This window comes from Leuciscus leuciscus (assembly GCF_965113295.1).
Source record: "Leuciscus leuciscus genome assembly, chromosome: 20".
Classification (NCBI taxonomy): Eukaryota; Metazoa; Chordata; class Actinopteri; order Cypriniformes; family Leuciscidae; genus Leuciscus; species Leuciscus leuciscus.
Genome location: NC_138744.1, coordinates 4,122,178 through 4,147,458, shown reverse-complemented (window position 1 = coordinate 4,147,458; position 25,281 = coordinate 4,122,178). Strand labels below are relative to the sequence as shown.

The 25,281-nt window shown below is 36.6% G+C and overlaps 3 protein-coding genes and 1 long non-coding RNA gene across 5 annotated transcripts; 1 reads left to right on the top strand and 3 right to left on the bottom strand.

Annotated features, from left to right (window-relative positions):
• Nucleotides 1-4,724: 4,724 nt before the first annotated feature.
• Nucleotides 4,725-5,677, bottom strand: LOC309483948. The gene is made up of 2 exons (XR_014200683.1): nucleotides 5,615-5,677; nucleotides 4,725-5,495 (listed from the first exon to the last, which is right to left on the bottom strand). It is a non-coding gene; the product is annotated as an uncharacterized lncRNA (long non-coding RNA).
• Nucleotides 5,678-13,466: 7,789 nt separating this feature from the next.
• On the bottom strand, nucleotides 13,467-14,661 carry LOC309484625 (uncharacterized protein). The gene is made up of 4 exons (XM_082150951.1): nucleotides 14,628-14,661; nucleotides 14,435-14,504; nucleotides 13,842-13,968; nucleotides 13,467-13,738 (listed from the first exon to the last, which is right to left on the bottom strand). Exons 2-4 carry the CDS (start codon nucleotides 14,478-14,480, stop codon nucleotides 13,519-13,521), a joined length of 393 nt encoding a protein of 130 aa, XP_082007077.1. The 5' UTR covers nucleotides 14,481-14,504; nucleotides 14,628-14,661; the 3' UTR covers nucleotides 13,467-13,518.
• A 1,700-nt stretch (nucleotides 14,662-16,361) lies between these two features.
• LOC309484344 (uncharacterized protein) lies at nucleotides 16,362-17,980 on the bottom strand. Its single transcript, XM_082150571.1, has 4 exons — nucleotides 17,339-17,980; nucleotides 17,146-17,215; nucleotides 16,741-16,867; nucleotides 16,362-16,637 (listed from the first exon to the last, which is right to left on the bottom strand). The coding sequence occupies exons 2-4, from the start codon at nucleotides 17,189-17,191 to the stop codon at nucleotides 16,418-16,420; spliced, it is 393 nt and encodes a 130-aa protein (XP_082006697.1). The 5' UTR covers nucleotides 17,192-17,215; nucleotides 17,339-17,980; the 3' UTR covers nucleotides 16,362-16,417.
• A 1,256-nt stretch (nucleotides 17,981-19,236) lies between these two features.
• rbm8a (RNA binding motif protein 8A) lies at nucleotides 19,237-24,760 on the top strand. Of its 2 annotated transcripts, none has more exons than XM_082150869.1 (6): nucleotides 19,237-19,347; nucleotides 19,806-19,865; nucleotides 20,601-20,678; nucleotides 20,939-21,075; nucleotides 24,067-24,203; nucleotides 24,361-24,760. In XM_082150869.1, exons 1-6 carry the CDS (start codon nucleotides 19,281-19,283, stop codon nucleotides 24,404-24,406), a joined length of 525 nt encoding a protein of 174 aa, XP_082006995.1. In that variant the 5' UTR covers nucleotides 19,237-19,280; the 3' UTR covers nucleotides 24,407-24,760. The 2 variants fall into 2 exon arrangements, with proteins under 2 accessions (XP_082006995.1, XP_082006996.1); XM_082150870.1 differs by having other exon boundaries at nucleotides 19,244-19,341.
• The last annotated feature ends 521 nt before the right edge of the window (nucleotides 24,761-25,281 follow it).

Genomic DNA, 25,281 nt, shown 5'->3' with positions numbered 1-25,281 from the left:
AGAGAGAGAGAGAGAGAGAGAGAGAGAGAGAGAGAGAGAGAGAGAGAGAGAGAGAGAGAGAGAGAGAGAGAGAGAGAGAGAGAGAGAGAGAGAGAGAGAGATAGGAGGCATCGCTGTTTTATTATGATCATGTTTTGATTGAAGCTCTTTGTGTTTCTTGCACAACTGTACCAATTATTTCTAGACCTGAACTGATTTTATATGATTTGCGTGTAAGCTTAAAATATTTATTTTAATGTCAACATAAAATTGATCTTCTTAATACACATTTGTCGTCTTTTCATGCCCGCTCCATTGTGCATCTTGGTCTATATAGGACCTTGAGAAAGCTTGGCATTCCCATTCATCTCAGGCCTTGTCCACACAAATACGTTTTAGTTTGAAAACGCATCTTTTTGAAAACGCTTTCCCAAGTGGATACATTTGTAAACGCTGTTTTCACGTTGTAGTGTGGACTGTGAAAACAGAGGTATTTGGAAAGCGATGACACACGCATATTGAACCGATAGATATGTATGTTAATACCGCTGTCGGCTGTGTCCCAATTCAAAGGCTGGATCCTTCGAAGGCCGTGAAGGTGTTGTTAAAGGGGTCATGTAATGGTACATGCACTTTTAAAAGTTGATTGTACTGAAATGTGTGTTGGCAGTGCCTGTACAGAACCATCATAAAACGATAAAAATCCATCCAGTGTTTTTTTTATAAATCTCCTTATATGTTTTACCCTGTCTCAAATCAAGCCGTTCGACCGTGTGACGTCACACGGTCGGACGCCCCTCCCACGATTGTTGATTGACAGCAGCGTTTCAACACAGACCCGCCTCCGCTCGTGAGCGAGCTGTCTGTCATCATAGTCCGCGCGTCATTGTTGATACGCTGGAGCAGAATGGTGTCTAAGCAATTGTGTTCTTCGGTGTAATAACGAACACAGCATCATTTTGATGTTCCTAAATCCGTACAGCTGAAGACACAGTGGCTGAGTTTGTTTCGAAGGGAATATTCCCCACGATCAACGTCAATGCTTTCATGTTTGTGCGAATCATTTCTCACACCAGACTGCTCGAGGGTCAGTATAAAGCTGGTTTTGCTAAGAAGCTGCTCCTGAAAAAAGGATCGGTACCAACTATTCGTGTTCCTCCTGCACCTCCAGAAGAACTGAAGTGAGTGTAATGTTTTATTAACCTTTATATTAATATTTATATTAATCTTTGCAAATCGCTTGCACGCTTCACGATGAATGCGGCTGAGGTTTACACTCAGGGTACGGCATGTTTTCTATGTATGACGTTCTCGATATAATTCATAATCCCATGTTTATAATGAACAACGCGTTATGGTTATTGTGTTATTACACTGTAAAAAATGTCCAACCCTCCCAAATCAAAAATATTCAACATCTAAATTTTTCAATTGGCCCAAGTGAAATTCTTGTTACAATAGTCTGTTAACATTGGCTCAATGAGAAATAATACGTCAGACTAATTGAAAAATTTAGATGTTATCGGTCACTTGAAATTTTTGACTTGGAGATGTAATTTTTTTTTACAGTGTATTACAAACGGTGTACGCACAGAACCGAGGGGCGGGGTACGTGAGCAAAGCGCATTATCATTTAAAGACACATGCACTTAAACGGCGTGCTGAAAACAGAGATGTGTTTGACCAGGTTAAAAAAAAAAAAAAACTTTTAATTTAGACCCTAAAGAATCATATTAGCTTGTACAAAAATGCCATTATATGACCCCTTTAAATGGGACGGTCTAGCCAATGGAGGACTGTTCTTTTCGCCTAGTAACTGTGACAGCTGCCAACGATGAGTGACAGGAACGTTTGTACTGTTCTTTTTTTAAAGTTATATTAAACTGTCTGAAAACAAAACATGTTTCACAAACTGTCTAAAAATGTTCACCATGGTCCATTTACTGTAGAATAAAGATTAGGGGTGTGTAACAATATATCGCAATACAAAAATGCAACAATATGTATCATGGATAGTGACAATATGTATTGTGTAGTTTCACCCAAACTGAAAATTACTCTGTGAGAAAAGTTTTAGTGTCAGTACTACATTAAACTATTATATAATGTTGAATATAATGTATAATAATGCAATGGGGGAATATTTGTGGGTCCGGATAATGCCAAATGTCTTATTTTACCTGTAAAAACTGGCCTACATTATTTCAAATATATTTAGTCAGTGACAGAGTGCAGCATATTAGTCTAAAATAATTCATTATTTTCCACTTCAGAATCATGAATATTTTTATTCTGGTGTCTCTATTGTCCTGTGCATTGGGTTACCAGCACCAAGTCCAATTCTATTCATTTACACCCGCAACCAAATTTTGCATTTTAATTAACAGTACATTTTTTGTTAACCTTTTATCATATGTCTTGAAGTATCGCAATAATATCGTATCGTGATAAGTATCGAATCATGACGTGAGGGTATCGTTACACCCCTATAAATGATATATAATCACATCTCCGTAAGTTTTATTTTTACATTTGTATCATTAGATATTTGAGTAAGTTAAATATCTTATTAATATCTTATTGTGGGCTAATATCGTAACCCAATACTTATGTTTAAAAGTATTTTCTCTCAAAAAATCCTGTCGTCACTGGTGCACAATGCATTCTGGGGTAGGCAAGGCCGTGAAGGATCCATCTGTTGTATCCTTCATTTAACGGGAAATGAAGGACGCATTTGGAGGCCGTATTTGCAGGAGCCTTCTAATTGGGACACCCTTCGTCGCGCCGCGGTGACTCACTCGGCCTTCGAAGGATGTGACCTCTGAAATGGGATGCAGCATTTGTGCCTGTTATGTGCTATTCACTTTCGCACTGTTGCTAAAGATATGTTACTTTGTACACTCTTTATATCGCAGTCCCACAAAGATGTCAGAAAATGTATTCTTTATATTTGCGTTTTAGACCAAACATATAATGGTGTAATAAATTGTAAAAAAAAAAAAAAAAAAAAAAAAATTTTATTATTACCCTGAAATAAAAACAAGAGCAGTTGGGTTCAGCAATTCGTAAAAAAAAAAAAAAAAAAAAAAGAAGTTTTCACAGCATCAATCCTAAGAGAAAGAGAGAGAGAGTCCTCATTTAGGGCAGTGGACCTATTTAGCCTGACGACCATTAAATATGAATTAAAAACCACACAGGCCTTTTTGCCTCTAAAATGTCATTAGGCATCTTTATGGCAAGCAGTTGTTGAATAAGCAGTTTGCAGGACTCCCCGGGGTGGGTGCTGCTGGATGAGGGCCGCCTCTACGAGTGCCACAGGGCCAGATGCATGTAGTACTAACGGAAAGCTCTGGAAAATAAGAAGGGATAATAGCTACTGAAATGGAATTTACATTAAGAGCCCTGACGGAGTGAAACACTTCTGGTTTGGGCCGTTTGTGGCGCTGACGGGGGCGGGTGGGGGGTGTTGAGTGGAGCGGAGCTTCACCATTTCCTCAAATGGCTGCTGGGGAAAATGAAAATGAAATTGCTGCATTGGAACAGCAGGTACATTAATGGAGAAGCATTGCGCAGCCATCAAATATATCTTTCCAAACAACCGTGTGTGAGTTCAGTATACAGAGCAGATTTAAACAATAGGAAGACTGTACATGTGGCCATTATATGTTGCACTTATTGATTATTTACAGTGTGTTCTAATCAGAGAAAATATAATAAAACTGGTTTGTCAAAAAACTAGACATTTTGTCGTGTGAAATCACATAGCTGGAAGCTTTCAATGTTTTCTTGTCTGTTATTGAATTATGCATGTAATATCATTGCGTATAGGCCTTTAAGTGTTTTTCCTGTATTAAAACATGCCTTATGAAAAAAATATAAGGTAATATCATGTTACTTTGTCAGTGTGATTATTACCAGGGTTGTGCAGAATTGTGCGGGATATTGCATTTCATTTCCTTAATTGTAATGAATTTAAATTGAGGAAACAAATTTGCAATTTGAATTTAAGGATGTTGAATTAAAAAATTTACGGAGCTCCGATACATGATATGCGGTGGAAAAAAACGAGACAAGATTTTGTGGCCACGAATTAACAGTTCATTCCCACACCTTATTCATTTGTTTCCTCAGTTTAGTCCACAACCACGATTTAACTAAATTAAAATAAGGGAATAAATTGATGAATAAAATGATTGACAATTGAACTAAAACAAGGGAATGAATTAATAAAACATTGCCACAAATTAATAAGTTGTAGGAATACATTCTAACTGGCCACAATATATATATTTTTTTTTTTTTACAGAAGACATTTATATAACTGTTATTTTTAACTAGAAGAGCAAAGTCTATTAGAGATTTGTTCTGTTTCATTGTTTCCCCTGACCTAGTTTTCCTGTGTGTTTGATTAGGCATTTAGTTCACCTTTAATATACTCATTTGTTCGTTGTGTTTGCTCCAAGTATTTATACTCTTTGTGTTCCTGCAGTCTTTGTCACTTCTACCATTTATGTCATGTATGATGGATCTACCCCTCTGATCTCCTGAGTTTTGTCATTAAAGTCAATTTGCTTCTTGGTCGTTGTGCTACTTACACACGTGACCCCTGACAACGTCAAGACAAACATTGCATGTTGGCTTTGCTTGATAGTTTAACCCTTTCATGCATGAATTATGATAACCTCAGTCAGGATTTTTTTCCTATGTGTTTTTATTGCTCTTAGGGCATGAAAAACAAGAATTGATTTTTATTTTATTTTTTTACAAATTTTTCAAAGAGATCTTCAGATGTCCACTTGAGTGGACAGCATGCAGTTATGGTTTAAACTGAAGATATACTGTATTAAATATAAGACAATAATCAAACAGATAAAGTATGTGAATTTAACAAACTAATCAATACAATTATATAAAATCATGTGAAAAATATAAAATATATACAAAAAATATAAATGCGAAATATTGCAAAGGCTTCATACAACTTCATACAAGTTGCACTTCGCGTATCTTTGATATCAGAACATGAGGACGTGATTCCATCAGAATTTTCTACAGCCTGTCAAGGTACAACTGTGGAAACCACTCAGATGCTCCCTCCAGTGCACCAGAGTATGGAGATTTCCCCTTATTAGCTGATAATTCTGATTATGTTCAAGATGGACATGCACATTTCTATCATAGCCCTCCTCTGAGAAAACCTAGCGATACGTTTATTCAATCTCATCTGAAATTATCAGTGTTGGGGGAAACGCATTACAAGTAACATGCATAACGCATTCAGATTACTTTTTTGATGTTACAAGTAAAGTAATGTGTTACAAGTAACATGCATTACATAATCAGATTTGTTTTTTATGTTACGAGTAATGTATTGTAACATGCATTACCTAATCAGATTACTTTTTGATCTAACAAGTAATTAACTACAAGTAATGTGCATTACCTTATCAGATTACTTTTTGATGTACCGAGTAAAGAAAAGCATTACAAGTAACATGCATTACGTAATCAGATTACTTTTTGATGTTACGAGTAAGGAAACGCATTACGTAACATGCATTACATAATCAGATTACTTTTTGATGTTATGAGTAAGGAAACGCATTACGTAACATGCATTATGTAATCAGATTACTTTTTGATGTTATGAGTAAAGAAACGCATTACAAGTAACATGCATTATGTAATCAGATTACTTTTTGATGTTATGAGTAAAGAAACGCATTACAAGTAACATGCATTATGTAATCAGATTACTTTTTGATGTTATGAGTAAAGAAACGCATTACAAGTAACATGCATTACATAATCAGATTACTTTTTGATGTTATGAGTAAGGAAACGCATTACGTAACATGCATTATGTAATCAGATTACTTTTTGATGTTATGAGTAAGGAAACGCATTACGTAACATGCATTATGTAATCAGATTACTTTTTGATGTTATGAGTAAAGAAACGCATTACAAGTAACATGCATTACGAAATCAGATTACTTTTTGATCTAACAAGTAAAGTAATGCATTACAAGTGTCATACATTATGTAATCACATGACTTTTTTCGATGTCAATGAAAATTACATTCTAATAATACAAATACATTTATTTACAGTAAAAAAGTCACTGCAGATTAAGTTTTTAAGTTTTATGTTTCAAAAACAATATTCACATTATAATTATGAATTGTAGCTGAAATATAGCAATTGATGCATGACGTCCACTACAGTGGACATGTGATTAATCAGAGTTTTCTCTCAATCTTAAATCAAAACTTGGAAAATTTTACTGTGATATGACTCATTAGATATTGCTTGATGCTGCAATATTTTTTTTACCTACAAGAGTCTCCTAGGATAGAAGTTCTACCAGAAAGACTCGGGTGAGTTATTTCAATAAACCATACATTTATTGACAGCTCAGCAAGCTGATAATCTACAAAGTCATTTGGCGTAGGCCCCGTCCGTAGTGCATAGTCCGAGAGTATCGGATCTGCAATTCCTGCCTAAAGATGAAGGCAGGGGCGCAGCCGACCCCCCTCCTGGGAGGTATGGACGGGACCATCCTGGTGGTGGTGGGGAGGATGGGGGTAATCGTCGCTTCAGTATCTGCGAACTCAAACATGTGTAAGTACCGTGCTTTTATACAATAAGCATAATAATATGATTGGATAGAAGTGAAGCAATAAGTGACGTAATAATTGAGTCTTCCCAGCAGAACTTATGCTAAAGCTTTCATGAATGGGTGGATATTCCGGAGCAACTTGGCATGTCTGACTGACCCTTGGCCATCTTGGTTTGGAAGGGGAAAAAATTGAAACACAACGGCTTGCCACTTGGTTGCAATTTATAGGATGATGCACCAGGGTCAATTTTGCCATAAAAACCCGTGCAAATTCAAGAAAATGCTTTTTTAATAGCTGTCCACTGTAGTGACCACTATGCGTGAAAGGTTTAAAAAGCCTTCAAGGTTTATAGTCTATAATTATATGGGCCCTATCATACACCTGGTGTAATGCAGCGCCAAACGCGACGCAATTGTTTTTTGCTAGTTCTAGCCCGACGCAGTTATCATTTTCACGTCCTGCGCCACGTTGTTTAAATAGCAAATGCATTTGCGCCCATTTGTGCGCCCATGGGCGTGCTGGTCTGAAAACGAGGTGTGTTCTGGCGAATTGTTGGCGCGGTGCTATTTTGAGGCAGCTGAAATAGACTGAGCCATAGACCGACAAAAACCTGGTCCAAAGTCAATGGCGCATTTTTTTATTTTTTGTAATTTAAAGAGTGTGTTAGACAAACACAGGGACGCGCAGCAGCAGACAGACATGCCAAATATAAAAAAATAAGAGGATTACAATGCAAAATATTAATGTTGTGTACTTTAACCTCGCGCACAAGCAGATCCGTTTGCGCTCTGGAGACGTGTTCAGTTTTTCCGCTTGAAAATTCGTCATGTAAATGGCAATCCGCCATGGCGCGAGCGCAACTGGCTTTTAAAGGAAATGGGAGATGAGACTCTGTATGGTTTATTTCTTGTCATGCCCAAAACACACCCATTACTCATTAAGAGAATAGTGACACTTTTAGACCATGCGCTGTGCGCGCCGACCATTTTCCCGTCGTTAAACTAGCAAAAGTGGATTCGGACACGCCCTAAGTGAACTTGGGCCTTGCGCTTTAGACCATGCGCTTAGATTGTTAAAATAGGGCCCTATGTGTTCACTACCTCTCTAGCGACGTGTGTTTATGCTGATCTTTGCAAATCTTCTATTGCATGCCATGATATTTGAGTTGGCCCGTGCATTTTATGTTTCGCGTTTCTGGAATGTGACGTAATGCTCGCTGGTTTTTGTGGTGCATTGTGGGATTTTTCAGGGAGCGAATGTTCCAGTGCACTGTAAGGATTTTGCGATTCAGACAGCCCTTAAAATGGTCGACTCCCTGATCAGTGCCCTGACTTCTGAACTATGGAGCTGATTGAGACGCACTCCTCTTATCATGCCATTTCAACTTCCTGTGTGTTTTAGCCAATTCAATTCACATTCAATTCAGTTCTGATATTTAGAAGACACATGACACGTGTCCAAAAAAGCATTACAATCATAGTTAGTATACGTATTCTGCGTTCACCCCATGTCGTAATTACCGCAATTCCGAGAAGACAACGAGTGATGTTCTCTGAGCTGTTCTGAGCTGAATTATGCATTATATGGCAACACTATCAACACCTAAAATGAATCTGCAGCATTCACAGGGTACAAGTAGGAGCTCTCAGAAAATTCCTATCTTACAAGTTGTAATTACGAGCTCTGCAAGGACGTGAACGTTTTGTTGAAAGTTGAAATCTCGTAATTACGGTATTAACACTTTGTCATGAACACACCTGTAGATGCCACGTTCGAACGCTCCAAACGCCGCCGCCATCTTGGAACAGTCAACATTTCAGATGCTGTCGTCACTCAGTAAAAATTCGTTTTCCAAGATGCCACAACATTGCGCAGCCTCCGGTTGTAAAAACTGCTGAGATTTAAATCCCCGAACAAGTGGGATAACCTTTCACAAGTGAAATATTTTTTTATATGTAGGCTTTTAACTTGGTAACTTTAGCTAATGCCTTCATCTTGTTGAATTGTGTTAGTTTAGCAAAATCATCAGCTGAAGTCTATTGCAGATATCCATACATGTGCAGACGCTTAGTCAACTTGTTCACGGACCAGCTTTGACCGGTCCAGGTCCAATACGGCAGACGGTTCACGTATAGCAGCCCATAGAAACAGCCACTAATGAGGCATATATGTATACATATCGATGATTACAATCCCATTGTGCTCTTTTCTAAATTATGGTTAATTTTAGAAAGCTGTATGTGTAAAAAGAGTGTGGCCAGCTTTAATAATTCAGTCTAATTTTAATTTCCTAATTAAGAAGGAAAGCCCCTCCAAGAAAAGCCCCTCCAGAAAAATACAATTAATTTAATTGTCCTTTTTAATCTTGGAAATACCGGGTCCTAGCCAGCCGTTGTCTTTCTCGTCGTCTCTCAAAGTGCACCTGCCTCCGCTGTCAGTACAAAAGAACAATCCTTCACTGCCCTGCTCTTGCTCAGCCGCTCACTCTCTACTGTTTTCAAGTCTGTTCTCTAATTCTCCTCCACTTTGTAGCTGAACCCATCAGTCATGTGCATAAAAGACCCACTGTGCTTCTCAGGACCACTGGATGTGTATTAGAGCAATTTAGTGTAATTTACATTTTGCTGCAGGTCCCATTGTGAAGACCTGTCTAAAACTCACTGGGGTGCGTCAAACTTGCGTTATGCTTTTCTTTTTTTTTTGCCACCGTTAATGGGCTGACCTCAGCTTAATGAAAGAATGGTCATCTAATTGCTAAGCGTTTGCCTTAGAAAATTGCATGGCTTTACAGCATAAGTTAAGTTGAATAACTTTGGTTCCAAAAAAAAAAAAAAAAAAAATTCTATAGGAAATGGCCTCGGTGATCTGACTCTAACCTGTATCCGATTTTGCTCGACATGTATTCAAAAGCACTGTAGACTATATAAAATGGTATAGAAACTATGTAAAATCCTGTTAAACTGTATGCTAAACTACTACATTATTAAATCAGTTACTTTATAACTATGGGGAAAATATGTATTTAAGTAGATATGAGTCATACTGTAAGTCCCTGCATTTATTAAACATTGCTCTTACATTAAAGTAATCATGTTTACCACTTATTATGATGGATATCAGTATATTTAAGTAGATTTCGACAGATTTAAGTAGTTCCAGTGCATTGGTTTTATAACTAAATATTGTCAGTGATACCAAAATGCTATCCCATAATCACAATCTTGTAATCAGGAAAAATAACATTTTGAAATCTCACAGTGTAAATAAAACCTGGTTTATGCATGTGCAATGGGTGAAAGTTACATTTATTTACATGACTATGTGTAAAAATTCAGAAAATTCAGGTTAATTATTATTATGCGAATGCAAAATCACCTAAAATGGCACTAAAACCACCAAACTAAAGAGTTTTACTAAAACACATTGAAGATGATCTACACTACTATTGAGTTCAGTATAGTACACCAAGTTTAATTTGTGTGGCACTGCTCCTTTTAGCCAAAAAAACGGCCTTTGGTTTCTAAGGAGGCCTTTGTATCTCCTCCATCGCCTAGCAACTATCACCAAGGCCAGCGCTTCATTGTTGCTGAGGCAAATCGCTGCATGCACTGTATTGTCTGTCTACAGATTCATCTGTACGCTTTCATTACTCGCTATTTCACTAAAATGCACTTGATGTTCAGGTATGTCAGAAACATATGCATGCATAAATAATGATTAAAATAAATAAAAATAGTTCAGCTCAAATGCACAGATGTGGCTCTTTAAAGAACACGCTAGCGTATAGGACAGATGAACTTATATACACTGGTAACAGAGGGCGGGACTTTTACGCTGAAAAGATTGTCAAGTAAAATTTCATTGACGTCATTTTTACACAATATCCTTGAATAGCACCTGTGTGTAGGGGGGGGGGGGGGGGTTGTCCGTCTGTCAGCTTTGAGTAAAAAACATAACCCATGTCTGCAAAACCTAGCCATTAGTATATCCACCGCTGACCAGAGACGCAGAGCTTTCCTTGCGCCCGGGGCCCTTCGCGTTTGAAGAGATGAGACTCCTCAGGAACCTCAGATTCTGGACCATTGGTCCTACAGTCTTTCCAAGACAAACCTGTAGTTTTGTTCCCCAATTTTCAGCTAAAGCACCTTGGAGTTTGTATCAGTACTCCATTCATCTGGCCTCTGTTTTATTTTCAAGTGCCGCCGAGACTCCAATTATCAGCGGGAGGCTTATTTTTCTGCTTCTTCTTTTTTCTTTTCCTATTTTTCTTCTTTTTTTTTATCACAGGCAAGCCCTTTCGTCTATAAACTGATTCTTTTGAGAGACACACAATGGCTGTTCATGGTGAGTACCAAGTGTTTTATTGTATGTCATGTTGTTGTGATGTGAGCATGGTGACTTGCAGAATGTACGCTTTGTTTGAGATACATTTTTACATTTTAATTCATCCGGTTTTGATGCTTCCTTTTAGGTCACCAGCTATTAAGGACATGTGTATTTCTGAACATACGGACCAACTTAAGGTGGAGTTTTCCACAGTCTATCACTTATTTTAAAAGCAAGCTAATATCATCTGTCAGGAATTGTCCTTATACATCATTCTGGTAAGTTTTTATCAATTTGGAGAAAAAAAAATAGTATAGAACCTTAAAGGCTTCTGTCAGGCGGTTCATGGGATAATTTTATGGATTTAGTTTTGATTAATAAGTTTTGTTTTAAATCATTTAAAATTGTAATTACATTTTATGAATTAAACATACTTTATCACTTTCAAAAAATGAAATAACCTGTTAAACATTAAAGTATTTTGCAATCATTTAATCCATTTAGAACCTTTTTGGCATAAGGTGTTCTTTCAGATTGAGTCAAGAACCCTAGGGTTCTATATAGAACCCATTGAACCTTTTTTTCTAAGGATGGAACTACAATTTGAGACACTGAACATCACATTTTACTTGTAATGTTTAAAAAAAAAACTAATTTGCTTTATACACCATTGTCATATGACTCTGGCAATTGGCATTTGACATTGAATTTCAAAGAGAGATGCTGATACAAAATGTGCTTTATGAAGGCTGACATGCGGGCGTGAAAAGCGGTCGTGTAGTTTATTTATCTCGCTGTACAAGGAGAAGGTCAGCGCGGACTAACAGTGTGTCCCTCACGCCGGTGTGACCTTCTGACGAAATATTGCATGGTACTGGTGATGTGAGCTGACAGAGGCCAAATTATTGCTTCATAATGAGTTAAAGGGAAAGTTCACCCAAACATTTTTGAACAAAAGAAGATATTTTAAAGAATGTTGGTAACTAGACAGTTGACAGCACTCACTGACTTCCATAGTATTTTTTTTTCCTACTATGGAAGTCAATGGCTACCGTCAACTATCTGGTTACCAACATTCTTTAAAATATCTTCTTTTGTTTTCAACAGAAGTAATGACACAATTGTAATTTTTTGGGTAAACTATCCCTTTAAAATCCTGACAGATGTATAAAAAAAACATCGATTTGTCCTGAGATGGGGATAGTGACTGCAGGCCAAGTCTTACAATGACGGGAAAAAAAGGTGCAAATAAAATCCCGACTGGAGAGTTTGAACAAGAATCATGTTTTGTAAGCTCTGATATCTCTAATGCACTCATGCATGCCTCTTTTTGTTGATATTATTTAATGCTTTTTTTTGGGGGGGCGATTAAACCAGCTTCTAATGTGGTTCGCCGTCTGAGATGTTTTGATGAAGTCTATTGCAGTGTGGAAGACTAGTGATTTTGTTGTTTTTATCTAAGAAGACAACAAGTCATAGTCTACCTCACGGCTCTACGATGAATGTCTTCAATGCACACAGAAAATAACCAGAGTTTATTTATTTACACTGCCCTCTGCTGCCAAACCAAATGACTGACATGAAATGAGGTTATTCATTTGGAAATAAATTCAGTGTGTGGTTATTCAGATGTCTGTGAATGTGCATTATGTTTTATGCCGGATAGGTGAATTAGTGTTTCTGTCATTTTATTGTCTTACTTTCGAGGCATCTGTTTCCTGCCATCAAATATTGTTCTGTGGTAAAATCAAGAAAAAAAACTAGTTAGAGAAAATGGCAAACCTGGGCTTCTCTGAAATGTTTTTATAACCTTATTGTGTTGTTCTCATTCTTTGTCATGTCTTGGCATTGGATGCGAATGTGAGATTCAACTAGATAAATGAAAGTGACAAGAAATTTGTAAGAATGCTGTAAATGTATATAAAATTGTACCTGCAAATAGGCTAAATAGCAACATTTCTACTTTAAAACTAATTGTTACAAAATAAAATTGTTTAAAAAAAATAAAAATTCTTTAAAAATAAAATGTATGACATGGTCACTCATCCAAAAACACTTGTCCTCAATGCATAAATCAATATTAAATATAGATGAAAAAAACATAAATTAATAAAAAAAAAGACATATGCACATTGTTACTATAAGAAAATAAAAATGTTCCTATTATAGTTATAAGGCTGTGTCCTTGCTTTTTAAAAGATATTTATAAACACATTTAAAATATTAGGAAAATGAAACGCAATCTTCATCCTTATGGTTTTTGTCTTTAATCTGCTGCAACACAACACCACATTTTTATCTGAAAACAATTTGAAATATTTTCTCTCACAACCTTGATTTGTCAACTTGAACATGTCGGGAAAATGTTTGGATTTTTACATGATTTTCCTCATTTTATGGAAGCCCTAAAAACAAAATGGCTTCTTCATTTAATACATGTGAGATGTGCACGGAAAAAAACACACGGTTTGTGAGAAAATGGAAGGAGGAGATACAAAGCACAGTGACTTTTAAATCCCTTTTATTATTTTAAATATACATAAAGAGACCAAAATGGAAGAAAAACTAAGCAATGGTGATTCTGTGGGTTTACTGGGGCGGCAGGATGGCTTTGGTCTTCTCAGCCACAAACTTGAGGACGTCTTCAACGTGGGTCTGGACCATGCCGGCCAGCGGGGCGACCTGAGCCTGGACGGAGGCGGCCAGAGGCTTGATGTGGTCTTCAATGTTGCTGGAGAGGGGCTTCAGATGCTCCTGGAGCTTCTCAACCATGGGCTGGAACTGGGCTCTGCTCTGCTCGAGGTAAGCGCTGCAACACAAACCAAAGAGAATTCATTAATAACAAAGTTCAACTGGATCGTAATTCTGTTGATCATTTAAATCAACAGTTGAGATTATGATGATGGACTTACGTAGCCTTGCTGGCCAGCTCAGGGCCCTCAACGTTCTTCAGATTGTCCACGAGGTCCTGGAAATACTTGGCGATCGTGTCCAGCTCAGCAGAAACATCTCTCTTGACCAGAGATACTGACTCAGAGCCTGGAACATCAACAGAGATGGTTGATCAATACACTCTTACATACTGAATGGAATTACTCTCAAGTGCTCAAACTAAATCAGGTGAAAGACACTATGGCTTTTACTGTACATTTCAACAGGACACTTTAAGTACTTTACAGAGTAAAGATAAAATATCCACACCACACACATTTTTTACTCGCAGTGATACAATAGAAGGACCATTTTGGGTTCCTCAAAAATCCTTTCTGTGAATATTTCTCAAAATAACCATTTTCTCTTAGTGTGAAGAACATTTTAATAGCCTTTTCCACTATTTAGAACCTTTTGTTCAACGGAAAGATTCCATGGATTTTAAATGTTCTTTATGGAACCATGAAAATCCTTTATTTTTAAGAGTGTAAATTAGCTGAGTTGCCATATTGCATACACAAAATACAACATATCTTGAGAGCATCACAAGTTATAACATGATTTAAAGTCTCACCAATGGCCAGAGCAACAACAAGGACGGCGATGAGGGAGAACTTCATGGTTGCAGGTTTGGTGAGAGTCGCCTGAACAGACAGAGATAATGATTCATTTCAGTTTCTAGTCAGACTTCTCCTCTTAAATTTCCATTAAGAATCAACAGCAGAGCTCGACATGACCAGTATAACGTACAGTAGATGCAATCTTACCTTACGTCCAGGGGTTCTTAGACCAGATGGTGTGTTCTCCAATGAGCCGTGGGTTTTTATAGTCCCAAGACAAGTTCAAAGGGTGACCAATGCTGATGAAATCATCTACATACACTGAACCTTTAGGCTTTACCTGACACTGAAGTGATCGAATCAAAGTTCAACAGTAATCTGTGTTTGTGCTTAATTAGTGCATTTTTGTGGAGTTTCAGTCGTCTGATAACGTGATCAGTGCAGCGCTTCTACACGCAGAAATAGTTCACGGCTTATTTATAGACTGAAATAAAGTAATCAATGTTTTTGTCTGTTCAAGCACTGAAAATACTGTTTTGGAATTTGATTTAAATAAATGTATACCCCAACTCGCTTGTGTGGTGATTTCAGTGACAGTGGGAGGATGTGAAAGACTGTTATATTTAGTTTTTTGTATGAACTATTCTTCAGCTTTGACTTAAATGTACTTGTACCTCTGGGTTTTAAATTTCTTTTATTGTGAAACTGTCTCATTACTGTTTTGAGTCTGATCTTGCATGTTTAAAATATTTTAATGCAGTAAAATTAGGATGAAAGCAGACCTTAGTGACACCGGCAAACCTTTAATTATTTCCATGAAATGTTGTTTCTTTCAATCTTTGTCATTTTACATTGGAATATAAGAACAATTTAAAGATTAGAGAAGCTAACTTAAAATGGCAAAAATCAAAATAACATTTGTTTTCTATAAAATTATTTGCAATAGGCTTATTGTATTAGAATTGGAAAGTATGTAATTGCCTTTTCTGTTTTTTTATATTAGCCTATAAGCTAAAAAAATAAATGCTTTTTGATTTTACAAAATAATTTGACTATGCTCTAAAATATAAACTGCAAAAACCTGTTCTTAATCATAATTTAGAGTCAGGAACACACCCATTCTTACAATGGTGTTCTGAGGGATGTTGCTATGCAGTTGCTATGGTGTTCTGAATCCAGCTGCATAAGCAAGGCCATTATGTTAAGACTGTTATTATGTTAAAGTGTAAGTTCACCCAAAAATGAAAATCCTGTCATTAATTACTCACCCTTATGTCGTGCAAAACCAGGGCTTTCGTTCATCTTCGGAACACAAATGAAGATCTTTTTGATGAAATCAGAGAGATTTCTGTCCCTCCATTGAAAGTTCATAAAGAGATTGTAAAAAAAAAAAAAAAAATCCATGTGAATTGAGAGGTTTAGTCCCAATTTTTCTGAAGACAGAATTTTAATGACAGAATTTTCATTTTGGGGTGAACTATCCCTTTAAGAACTATGACCAATAGCAGTTAGTTGGGGGAGCCTTCTTACTTTTTGGAATTAAATTAGACCAATATACTTTTAATATAACTGACTTAAAAAAGTTATGAACAGTCTTAAAGAAAAAAAATAATATGATGACTAACTTAAGACTAGTCGCGGTTTATGCAACTGGCCCCTGGATGATGGTTTATACTGGACAAATCAAAAGCTCCCACCAAAAGTCCTTATGGTCCACCATTGTAATAAAGGCTTTATGTTTTTTATAACAGCTTTATCATCCAACAGGCCAAAAAGTGTTACATTTAATGTGAGACATTTGAATAACCCGCCAGCACAGATGTCACTTTTTATTGTTTTTATTATTTCAAACATGCCAGCATACATGAAGAGAGCATTCCCTGCATTTTAGGGAAGCCCTAAAAACAAAATGGCTACTTCATTTAATACATGCGAGATGTAAATATACATAAAGAGACCAAAATGGAAGAAAACTAAGCAATGGTGATTCTGTGGGTTTACTGGGGCGGCAGGATGGCTTTGGTCTTCTCAGCCACAAACTTGAGGACGTCTTCAACGTGGGTCTGGACCATGCCGGCCAGCGGGGCGACCTGAGCCTGGACGGAGGCGGCCAGAGGCTTGATGTGGTCTTCAATGTTGCTGGAGAGGGGCTTCAGATGCTCCTGGAGCTTCTCAACCATGGGCTGGAACTGGGCTCTGCTCTGCTCGAGGTAAGCGCTGCAACACAAACCAAAGAGAATTCATTAATAACAAAGTTCAACTGGATCGTAATTCTGTTGATCATTTAAATCCACAGTTGAGATTATGATGATGGACTTACGTAGCCTTGCTGGCCAGCTCAGGGCCCTCAACGTTCTTCAGATTGTCCACGAGGTCCTGGAAATACTTGCCGATCGTGTCCAGCTCAGCAGAAACATCTCTCTTGACCAGAGATACTGACTCAGAGCCTGGAACATCAACAGAGATGGTTGATCAATACACTCTTACATACTGAATGGCATTACTCTCAAGTGCTCAAGCTAAATCAGGTGAAAGGAGGCTTTTACTGTATGTTTCTACAGGACACTTTGTTAAGTACTTTAGAGAGTAAAGATAAAATATCCATCACACACACTTATATAGTTTGTCTATTTAAGCCCTAGACTAACTGAGTTGCCATATTGGATACACAAAATACAACATATCTTGAGAGCATCACAAGTTATAACATGATTTAAAGTCTCACCAATGGCCAGAGCAACAACAAGGACGGCGATGAGGGAGAACTTCATGGTTGCAGGTTTGGTGAGAGTCGCCTGAACAGACAGAGATAATGATTCATTTCAGTTTCTAGTCAGACTTCTCCTCTTAAATTTCCATTAAGAATCAACAGCAGAGCTCGACATGACCAGTATAACGTACAGTAGATGCAATCTTACCTTACGTCCAGGGGTTCTTAGACCAGATGGTGTGTTCTCCAATGAGCCGTGGGTTTTTATAGTCCCAGGACAAGTTCAAAGGGTGACCAATGCTGATGAAATCATCTACATACACTGAACCTTTAGGCTTTACCTGACACTGAAGGGATCAAATCAAAGTTCAACAGTAATCTCTTTTACTCTTTGTGCTCAAATGATGCATTTTTGTGGTGTTTCAAATCACATAATCACTTTTACATGAGGGTATGTCTATTTATATCACTGTCAGTATGGATTGTCTCTCTTTTTCAGTCTAATGCCCCAAACCCATGTGAGTGAGTGTTACCTGGTGTCTTGAGATTTTATCCTAAAACCTTCTGAGCTAGTATTTTCCTCTTATGCTTTGACTTACACGTCAACACAGACCAGCTCAGCTGTTATTCTATCACAAACTGATTGGGTTTATCTAAGACTGTGGAGTGGGGAATATATCTACGGTCAGGTATTCTTGGTTATCTTGTCCGCCTTTGTCATATAAAGTGACTATTGGTGTCCAACGTTAGAAACAAGGGCTGAACTTTACACTTGAAGAACAGATCATTTTGAAGTGGGCATTGTTTGAACTAGATTTATAGTAATTTCATGACTTAATACTTTACCAGTTCGTTGTTATCAGGAATGTTTAAAAAGTGTTAAAGTAGGCTATAAATGAGGATCATAAACAATGTAATTAAATGAATGTTTTTATAATTTTGGCTATATAAAAAGTGACAGTAATAGAGATTCACTAAATAAAGAAGACACCAAAATGTCATGTTTTTTTCTCTTTTTTCTTTTCTTTTTTGTGCTGTACAAAGTATGTTAATTATTTATGCACTTTATTTTGATGTTTTAATAAAACGTTTAATTTATTTTATTCTTATTGTTATTTATATTGGGTTGTATAGGCCTGGCTTTACAGACAGAGTTTAGATTAAGCCAGGATTAGGCCTTTGTTAAATTAGGACATTTAAGTAGTGCCTCAGCTAGGACATTACAAATGTGCCTTAGAAAAAAACATTACTGTTGTGCGTATTTTAAGATATCTATGGAAGCTTGTTTCCGCCACTGAATAATAAATAAATAATAATAAGTGCGACTTTTTATCTCACAATTCTGACTTTTTTTTCTCAGAATTGCGAGATATGAAGTCAGAATTGTGGGAAATAAAGTCGCAATTCTTAGAAATAAAGTCGCAATTGTGAGATATAAAGTCAGAATTGCATGATATAAAGTCGCAATTGCGTGTTATAAAGTCAGAATTGTGAGATATAAACTATTCTGAGGTAAAAAAAAAAAAGGCCGTCTTTTTTTCCCTTAGAATTGGACTTTATATCTCACAATTGTGAGTTTATATCTCACAATTCTGAGAAAAGATGTCAGAATTGCGAGATATAAACTCGCAATTATGTGTTATAAAGTCAGAATTGCGTGATTTAGTCGCAATTGCGAGAAAACAAGTCAGAATTCTGACTTTATAAGACGCAATTGCGACTTTATTTCACGCAATTCTGACTTTATATCTCGCAATTCTGACTTTATATCTCGCAATTCTGACTTTATATCTCGCAATTCTGACTTTATATCTCGCAATTCTGACTTTATAACACGCAATTGCGACTTTATTTCACGCAATTCTGACTTTATAACACGCAATTCTGAGAAAAAAAGTCGCAATTATCTTTTAAAAGGTTTTATTCTGTGGCGGAAACAAGCTTCCATAGATATGTCAGTGCACTTGCAGGTCAGGTGTATCTAAAACACCTCAAGCATTAGTCTTAGGAGGTACGACATCCTCCAAAACAACAGATGGCGAAGTAGTCGAACAGCATGTGACGCAAAGAAGACGAAGAAGACGTGTGTGTCGCAGTGAGTATTCTGCGCATGCTCACAGTCGCGCTCTCGCTCACTCACAGCAGGCATCATGGCGGACGTGCTGGATCTTCATGAAGCGGGGGGTGAAGACTTTCCTATGGATGAGGATGGTGATGGTACAATGGTTATTTATATTCGAACAGTCCATACACATTTTTATTTTTTTAAATGATAAAAAATTACTTGTGTATTAGTGCTGGATGTGTGTATTACCCGTGTTTACGTCCGACGGGCCTAATCAGATTAGCACGCGTGCTAATAGTTGGCTAATTCAAACGAATCGCGCGCTGTACTGATTCTACTTAACTTTGTTGCCTTGCTTTTAAATTTTTATACGTTTTACTTGTTTTAATGTTTATCGTTGAAATATATTATATTGTATGGTCGTTAAGAAATCAAGCTCAGATGTAAAGATTCATCACAGCGTTTGTGATGTTAGTATGCATGGCAATCTTTTATTAAGTTTAAATTATTTCGGTTATATAAATGTTAGTTATCTTCAAAAATGTCCACGCCGTTGTTATTTTTGAATACATTGTAAGAGTCATTCTTTTTCCTTTTGTTCACCTTACAGAGAGCATTCACAAGTTAAAAGAGAAAGCCAAGAAGAGGAAGGGTCGTGGGTTTGGATCAGGTAAGTCTCCTCATCTCTAACCCTGTGTGTTTGCATCTTAATTTATTTATTTATTAGGATCCCCATTAGCTGATGCAACAAAATGCGTCCGCTACTCTTCCTGGGGTCCACACAAAACACATAACACGAATAAAAAACGCACTACATAATCAATACACAGATTAACATATTACAAAACATACACAACCAATGTACAATCATACACTGAAACAACAAATTCTCATGAAATACAAATATACATATGTATATATATACATACCCACACATATATACATACATACACACATACGATATACTCTATCTACTAATCAGAATCAGAATCAGAAAGAGCTTTATTGCCAAGTGTGCTTGCACCCACAAGGAATTTTTCTTGGTACTGAAGCTTCCAGTGCACATATACATATACAAATACAAATACAACAAGAAACATAGTAATACAAATTCTAAGAATAAAATATATAAAAAATAAAAAAAAATAGTATAAAAAGTAAAAAAAAAGGGTCACAGTTGGGTTTAGTCTGAATAAACATTTACAGATTATGCATTTGAATTTCTATCATGAGGTTGTATATGTCAAGGAAAAGCTAACATAATATAAGCTAACATAAAAAATTCCTTTATTTGTTTTTTAAAACCAATATTATTTTGAGTTTTAACAATATATTATAATTATATATATATAATAATATAACAATAATTAATCGTGCTAATGATGTTTGGTGCTTTATTTCACAGAGGAAGGAGCGAGATCCCGAGTCAGAGAGGACTATGACACAGTAGAACAGGATGGAGATGAGCCTGGCCCACAGAGATGTAAGTGGATCTCACAGAACTGTAAATTACATGCAAGTGTATATCTGACATCTCTATGCTTGTAAATTCTTCTTTCAACATAATGGACTATATAAAAAAAATGCATTTGAATTTCTATCATGAGGTTGTATATGTCAAGGAAAAGCTGGTTTAACTGCAGTTAACAATGTTTGGTGCTTATTTTGGTTGCATCTGGAAGAAAGAACTTTTATCGCTTGTAGATTTTGAACCATTTTGATCGTGTTTTGATGTCACTTTAGCTGTTGAAGGATGGATTCTGTTTGTGACTGGTGTACATGAGGAGGCGACGGAAGAGGACGTCCACGACAAGTTTGCAGAGTTTGGAGAAATCAAGAACTTGCATCTCAATTTGGACAGAAGAACTGGTTACCTTAAGGTTAGTTTGGGATTTTTTTTGAATTATGTTTTTCACTTTATTTGTAACTTTATGAATGACTGCTTAAAATCAACATGAAATCAAAATTGACCCTATTTACTTTGTTAGCGCATATTACTAGTCTTGTGGTGAACAATTAATCCGTGCAAGTTAATACACAGAAAAAATTTGTTTGCCGTGGTAATCTTTAATCAAAGTCTGAAAAGTTATTTCCGGTCTGAAATGGCGTTCCTTTTCTGATGACGTAGGCTTGACGGCTTGGGTTGAAAAACGCTTAACCACTCCCCTCAAACTAGGGATGTCCCGATCCACGGCATTGGTATCGTGCCGATACTGGCCCAAAACGCTAGATCGGATATCGGAGGGGAGAAAAAAAATGATCCGATACCCATTAGGGGTGGAACGGTACGTATTCGTACTGAACGTACGTTCGGTGCATGGATTTACACAGAGAATACACGGTATAAAAATAAATAAAACTCGCGTGCACATTAATTAATGTAATACGGAACTAACGTTACTGTTAGATACGCGCATATGCAGGTTCTTTAGGGACACCTAATCTGTAGCCCCGCCTTAGCTCTGAACGTGCGTCTATTTCGCTTCAAACGCTCACTTTATCATATGCGCACGGCGCGTACTATTCGCTTTGGACGCGCGAATGGATTCAAACTGTTCAAGCATCGAACTAGACGCGAATTTGACGCTCTATTCGCGTTTGGTGTGAACGCAGCAAAATTAACAGGCTGCGATGTCAAGATTGCAATGCTGGAGTGTGTGTGTTTGTGTGTCAGAGAGAGAGGCACGGGCGCGATCGAACAGTGGAAACATAAAAACATACTCCGTCATTTTCATACAGGACATCATTAAACTGCAAAAAGTGTTTAGCCTACTTATATTTGTGTAAAACACAACATTGTGCTTTTGTCAAACTGTGAACTCTTGTCAAACTGTAACTGTCACCCAACCAAAATCACTCACACACACACACACACACACACACACACTGTTTAAAAGCAAAAATGATCTAATCTTTTGGACATTCATCATATTGCATTGGTTTTCATTTCTTGTCCTAAAACAGAGCACTAATCTGTTTATTTTGAAGTTACACATTCTACATTGAATAAAAAAGAAAATCAAATGTGTTTTTAAAAGTAGTATTATTTTATACAGAAATAAATTATTTATAATTCAGATGAGAATAAAGTTAAAGTTAATTAATTTGAAGGAAACAAATATATTGATCTGAAATATAGCAAATAAATTTTAAATTCATTCAGGTTACCAAACATATCTCAAGGTCTTTTGACTAAAGGGTGGCAGTCTTTCATTATCAGCTGCTCTTGTGGACTATATACTGGAGAAGTATTTGTTCTCCATTTGAGTGAGATGTTTTTATGTGGCTAATTGAGCAAAGTGCTTCCATATATTTTATTATTAGTAGTATTAGTTCAAGAATAAAATAAAAATATCGGATTGATATCGGTATCGGCAAATAGCCAAAGCTGCACATCGGCATCGTTTCGGAAGGGAAAAAGTGGTATCGGGACATCCCTACCTCAAACCGTTAGTCTGCTATGAGCAGAGATGGAGAGGAGGAGCACTAGAGTAAAACTCTGCCCTCTGTTCAATATTCTGTTTCACTTGGAAATACGTCACAACACTGGAGAAAAGTCATTTGCAACTTCCGGTTCACACGGACTTTAAGTGTGTTTGTATGTGTATATATATGAATGAAACTGAGTGAGATAATATCTAAATGGATATATACAAAATGTATATAATATAAAGTTGACAGGTACAGGCTTTTGTGGTGAAGTCAGTTTTGGTTTTATTGGCTCAGGAAGGCTTTTCTCTCTGTATTTGCTCTGAAATAGTTTTATTTTTTACCTCAATTAGAGGAATTGATGAACAAGAGGGATTCACCCGAGTGTTTTTGATTTCGTCCACCAGATGGCAGTGTTTTAAACAGAACACACAATCTGATTATTTTTGTCTCAAATTGATGACCATATTTTGACACTGTTTAATATGATCTTGCTGCTTTCTTTTGCTTAAAGGAATAGTTCACCCGAAAATGAAAATTCTGTCATTATTACTCACCCTCATGTCGTTCCAAACCCGTAAGACTTTTGTTCATCATCGGAACACAAATGAAGATCTTTTTAAAGAAATCTGAGCGCTTTCTGTCCCTCCATTGAGAGCTACGCAACTGACGCTTCAAAAAGTTCATTAAGAGATCGTAAAACTAATCCATATGAATTGAGGGGTTTAGTCAATTTTCTGAAGAGAAAATCGGTTGCCTTACATGTCGTTCAGACGTCCTCTTGGGCGGTCCTTGGCCAATGAAAGCAGCGATGGAGTCTAGACCTTCTGCTATCAGTCTGAAGGTCTGGCTACTACTTTACATGATGTGACTAGCGATGTGCATCTTCAATAGTGTGTCTGCTCAAGGACTTGATAAACAAAAGTGAATTCCATTTGCACAGTTTTAACCTTTTTTTTTATGTGCACATGTGAAACAGTTCTTTGGTCAATGCATCAGCTATCAGTCATCTCATATATGGTGTATTATGTAAAAAAAAATTACACTTTTAAAACATATTTCATCTGTGGTGTCCTGGTCCTTTCAGATGTGCTCAGTGTAGCTGTTTTTGATCACAACATGCTCAATATGCAGTTTTATTTTGTGTGATTTTGACCCTGTTGCATTTCATTTGTTTTCATAAATGTATATCTGTCGGCAATTGAGAAACCCATATTGGTGGATAAACATTTGGCGCTTTTTTTTTTTTTGCTTGAAGATTTTTCTCAGGTCAAGCCGACACATGTTAATGCACAAAATGTTTAGTTTGGCCTGTTTCAAGACAAATAATGTGAAAGACGGTTGTGGAACCAGGCAACCAATGAAGAATCTTCCCTTTGAGGGCTTCATGTTGTTTAAAAAATTATCTTGGCAAATAATGAGGCTTGTTTTTTTCTTTATAGGGCTATGCACTGGTGGAGTACGAGACTTACAAAGAAGCCCAGGCTGCGATGGAAGGGCTGAATGGACAAGATCTTATGGGGCAACCAATCAGTGTTGACTGGGGCTTTGTAAGGGGACCCCCTAAGAGCAAGAGGAGGTGAGTCGGTATCTTATGCTGTTAAACTGGATTTATATACTCTGACCGTTTCACTCGCTCTCACAATCTTAATTTGTAGTGGAGTTTGTCTTCTATAGCATTTAATGATACAGGTTGACGTATAACATGACTAATGGACCAATGTGTTTTCCTCTAGGGGTGGAAGGCGGCGCAGCAGGAGCCCTGACAGACGGAGACGTTGATTTTTCCCATATTAAACTCCATTGTCTGTTTTCCAGCCGTTGTGGCATTATACTTTTCAAGACAGATTGGAGTGTTTGTATTTCTTTAAATAAGGATTTTAGTGTTTTTGAAGGAGGTGGTTTTTGTCTTAACTGTTAGTTATTCGGCAACTGTCTGTAGGTCTTTTGTTGAAGAATGACAGACGTTACTGAAGCATACATGTTAAAGCTGTTGGTATTTCCATAGCTTTTTTTTTTTTTTGTAAAAAGTGGCTGTACACTTTAAAATGTATGTAGATTGACATGTCATTTCCTCTTTGAAACGTGTTATGAGTTGTGATTTGTATACTTCCAATAAATTAATTTGGATTAAAATCTTTGTTTCCTGCTTTGTTTGACACCATTTGGGTTTTTACAATTACAGTTTTTACTTAGAATTTACACTTTTACACAAATAAATGCATTACTAAAATAGTATAAATTCAAAAAACTAACTGGCATTACATTATGCCAAATTTTATGTGTAAATGTATGTCCTTGAGTTGCTTTTGAGGTTTTTTTTTAACCCCACTGATGTTCAAATTTGGTAATGTCTTTAATGTTGGTCAAATTGCTCAATTCAAATGACAATTTATTAAAAATAGTGTTTTCATTTGTTTCCTCTCATTGTACTTTGACCTTTTTTTATTAAATAGACCAAACTAATACTTTTATTGTAATATTTGTATTGTTAGTCACACAATTTTTAAAAACGTTACATACATTTTTACCTAGTTTTGAATAACCAATTTATTTTAAATAAAGGCAATTATGTCAGAATTCGCATTTAACCAGTAGAGCGATGTCATATCTCTGTTAGGAAATGTTTTTAACCACTTGCAGTTTTCCACAGAAAT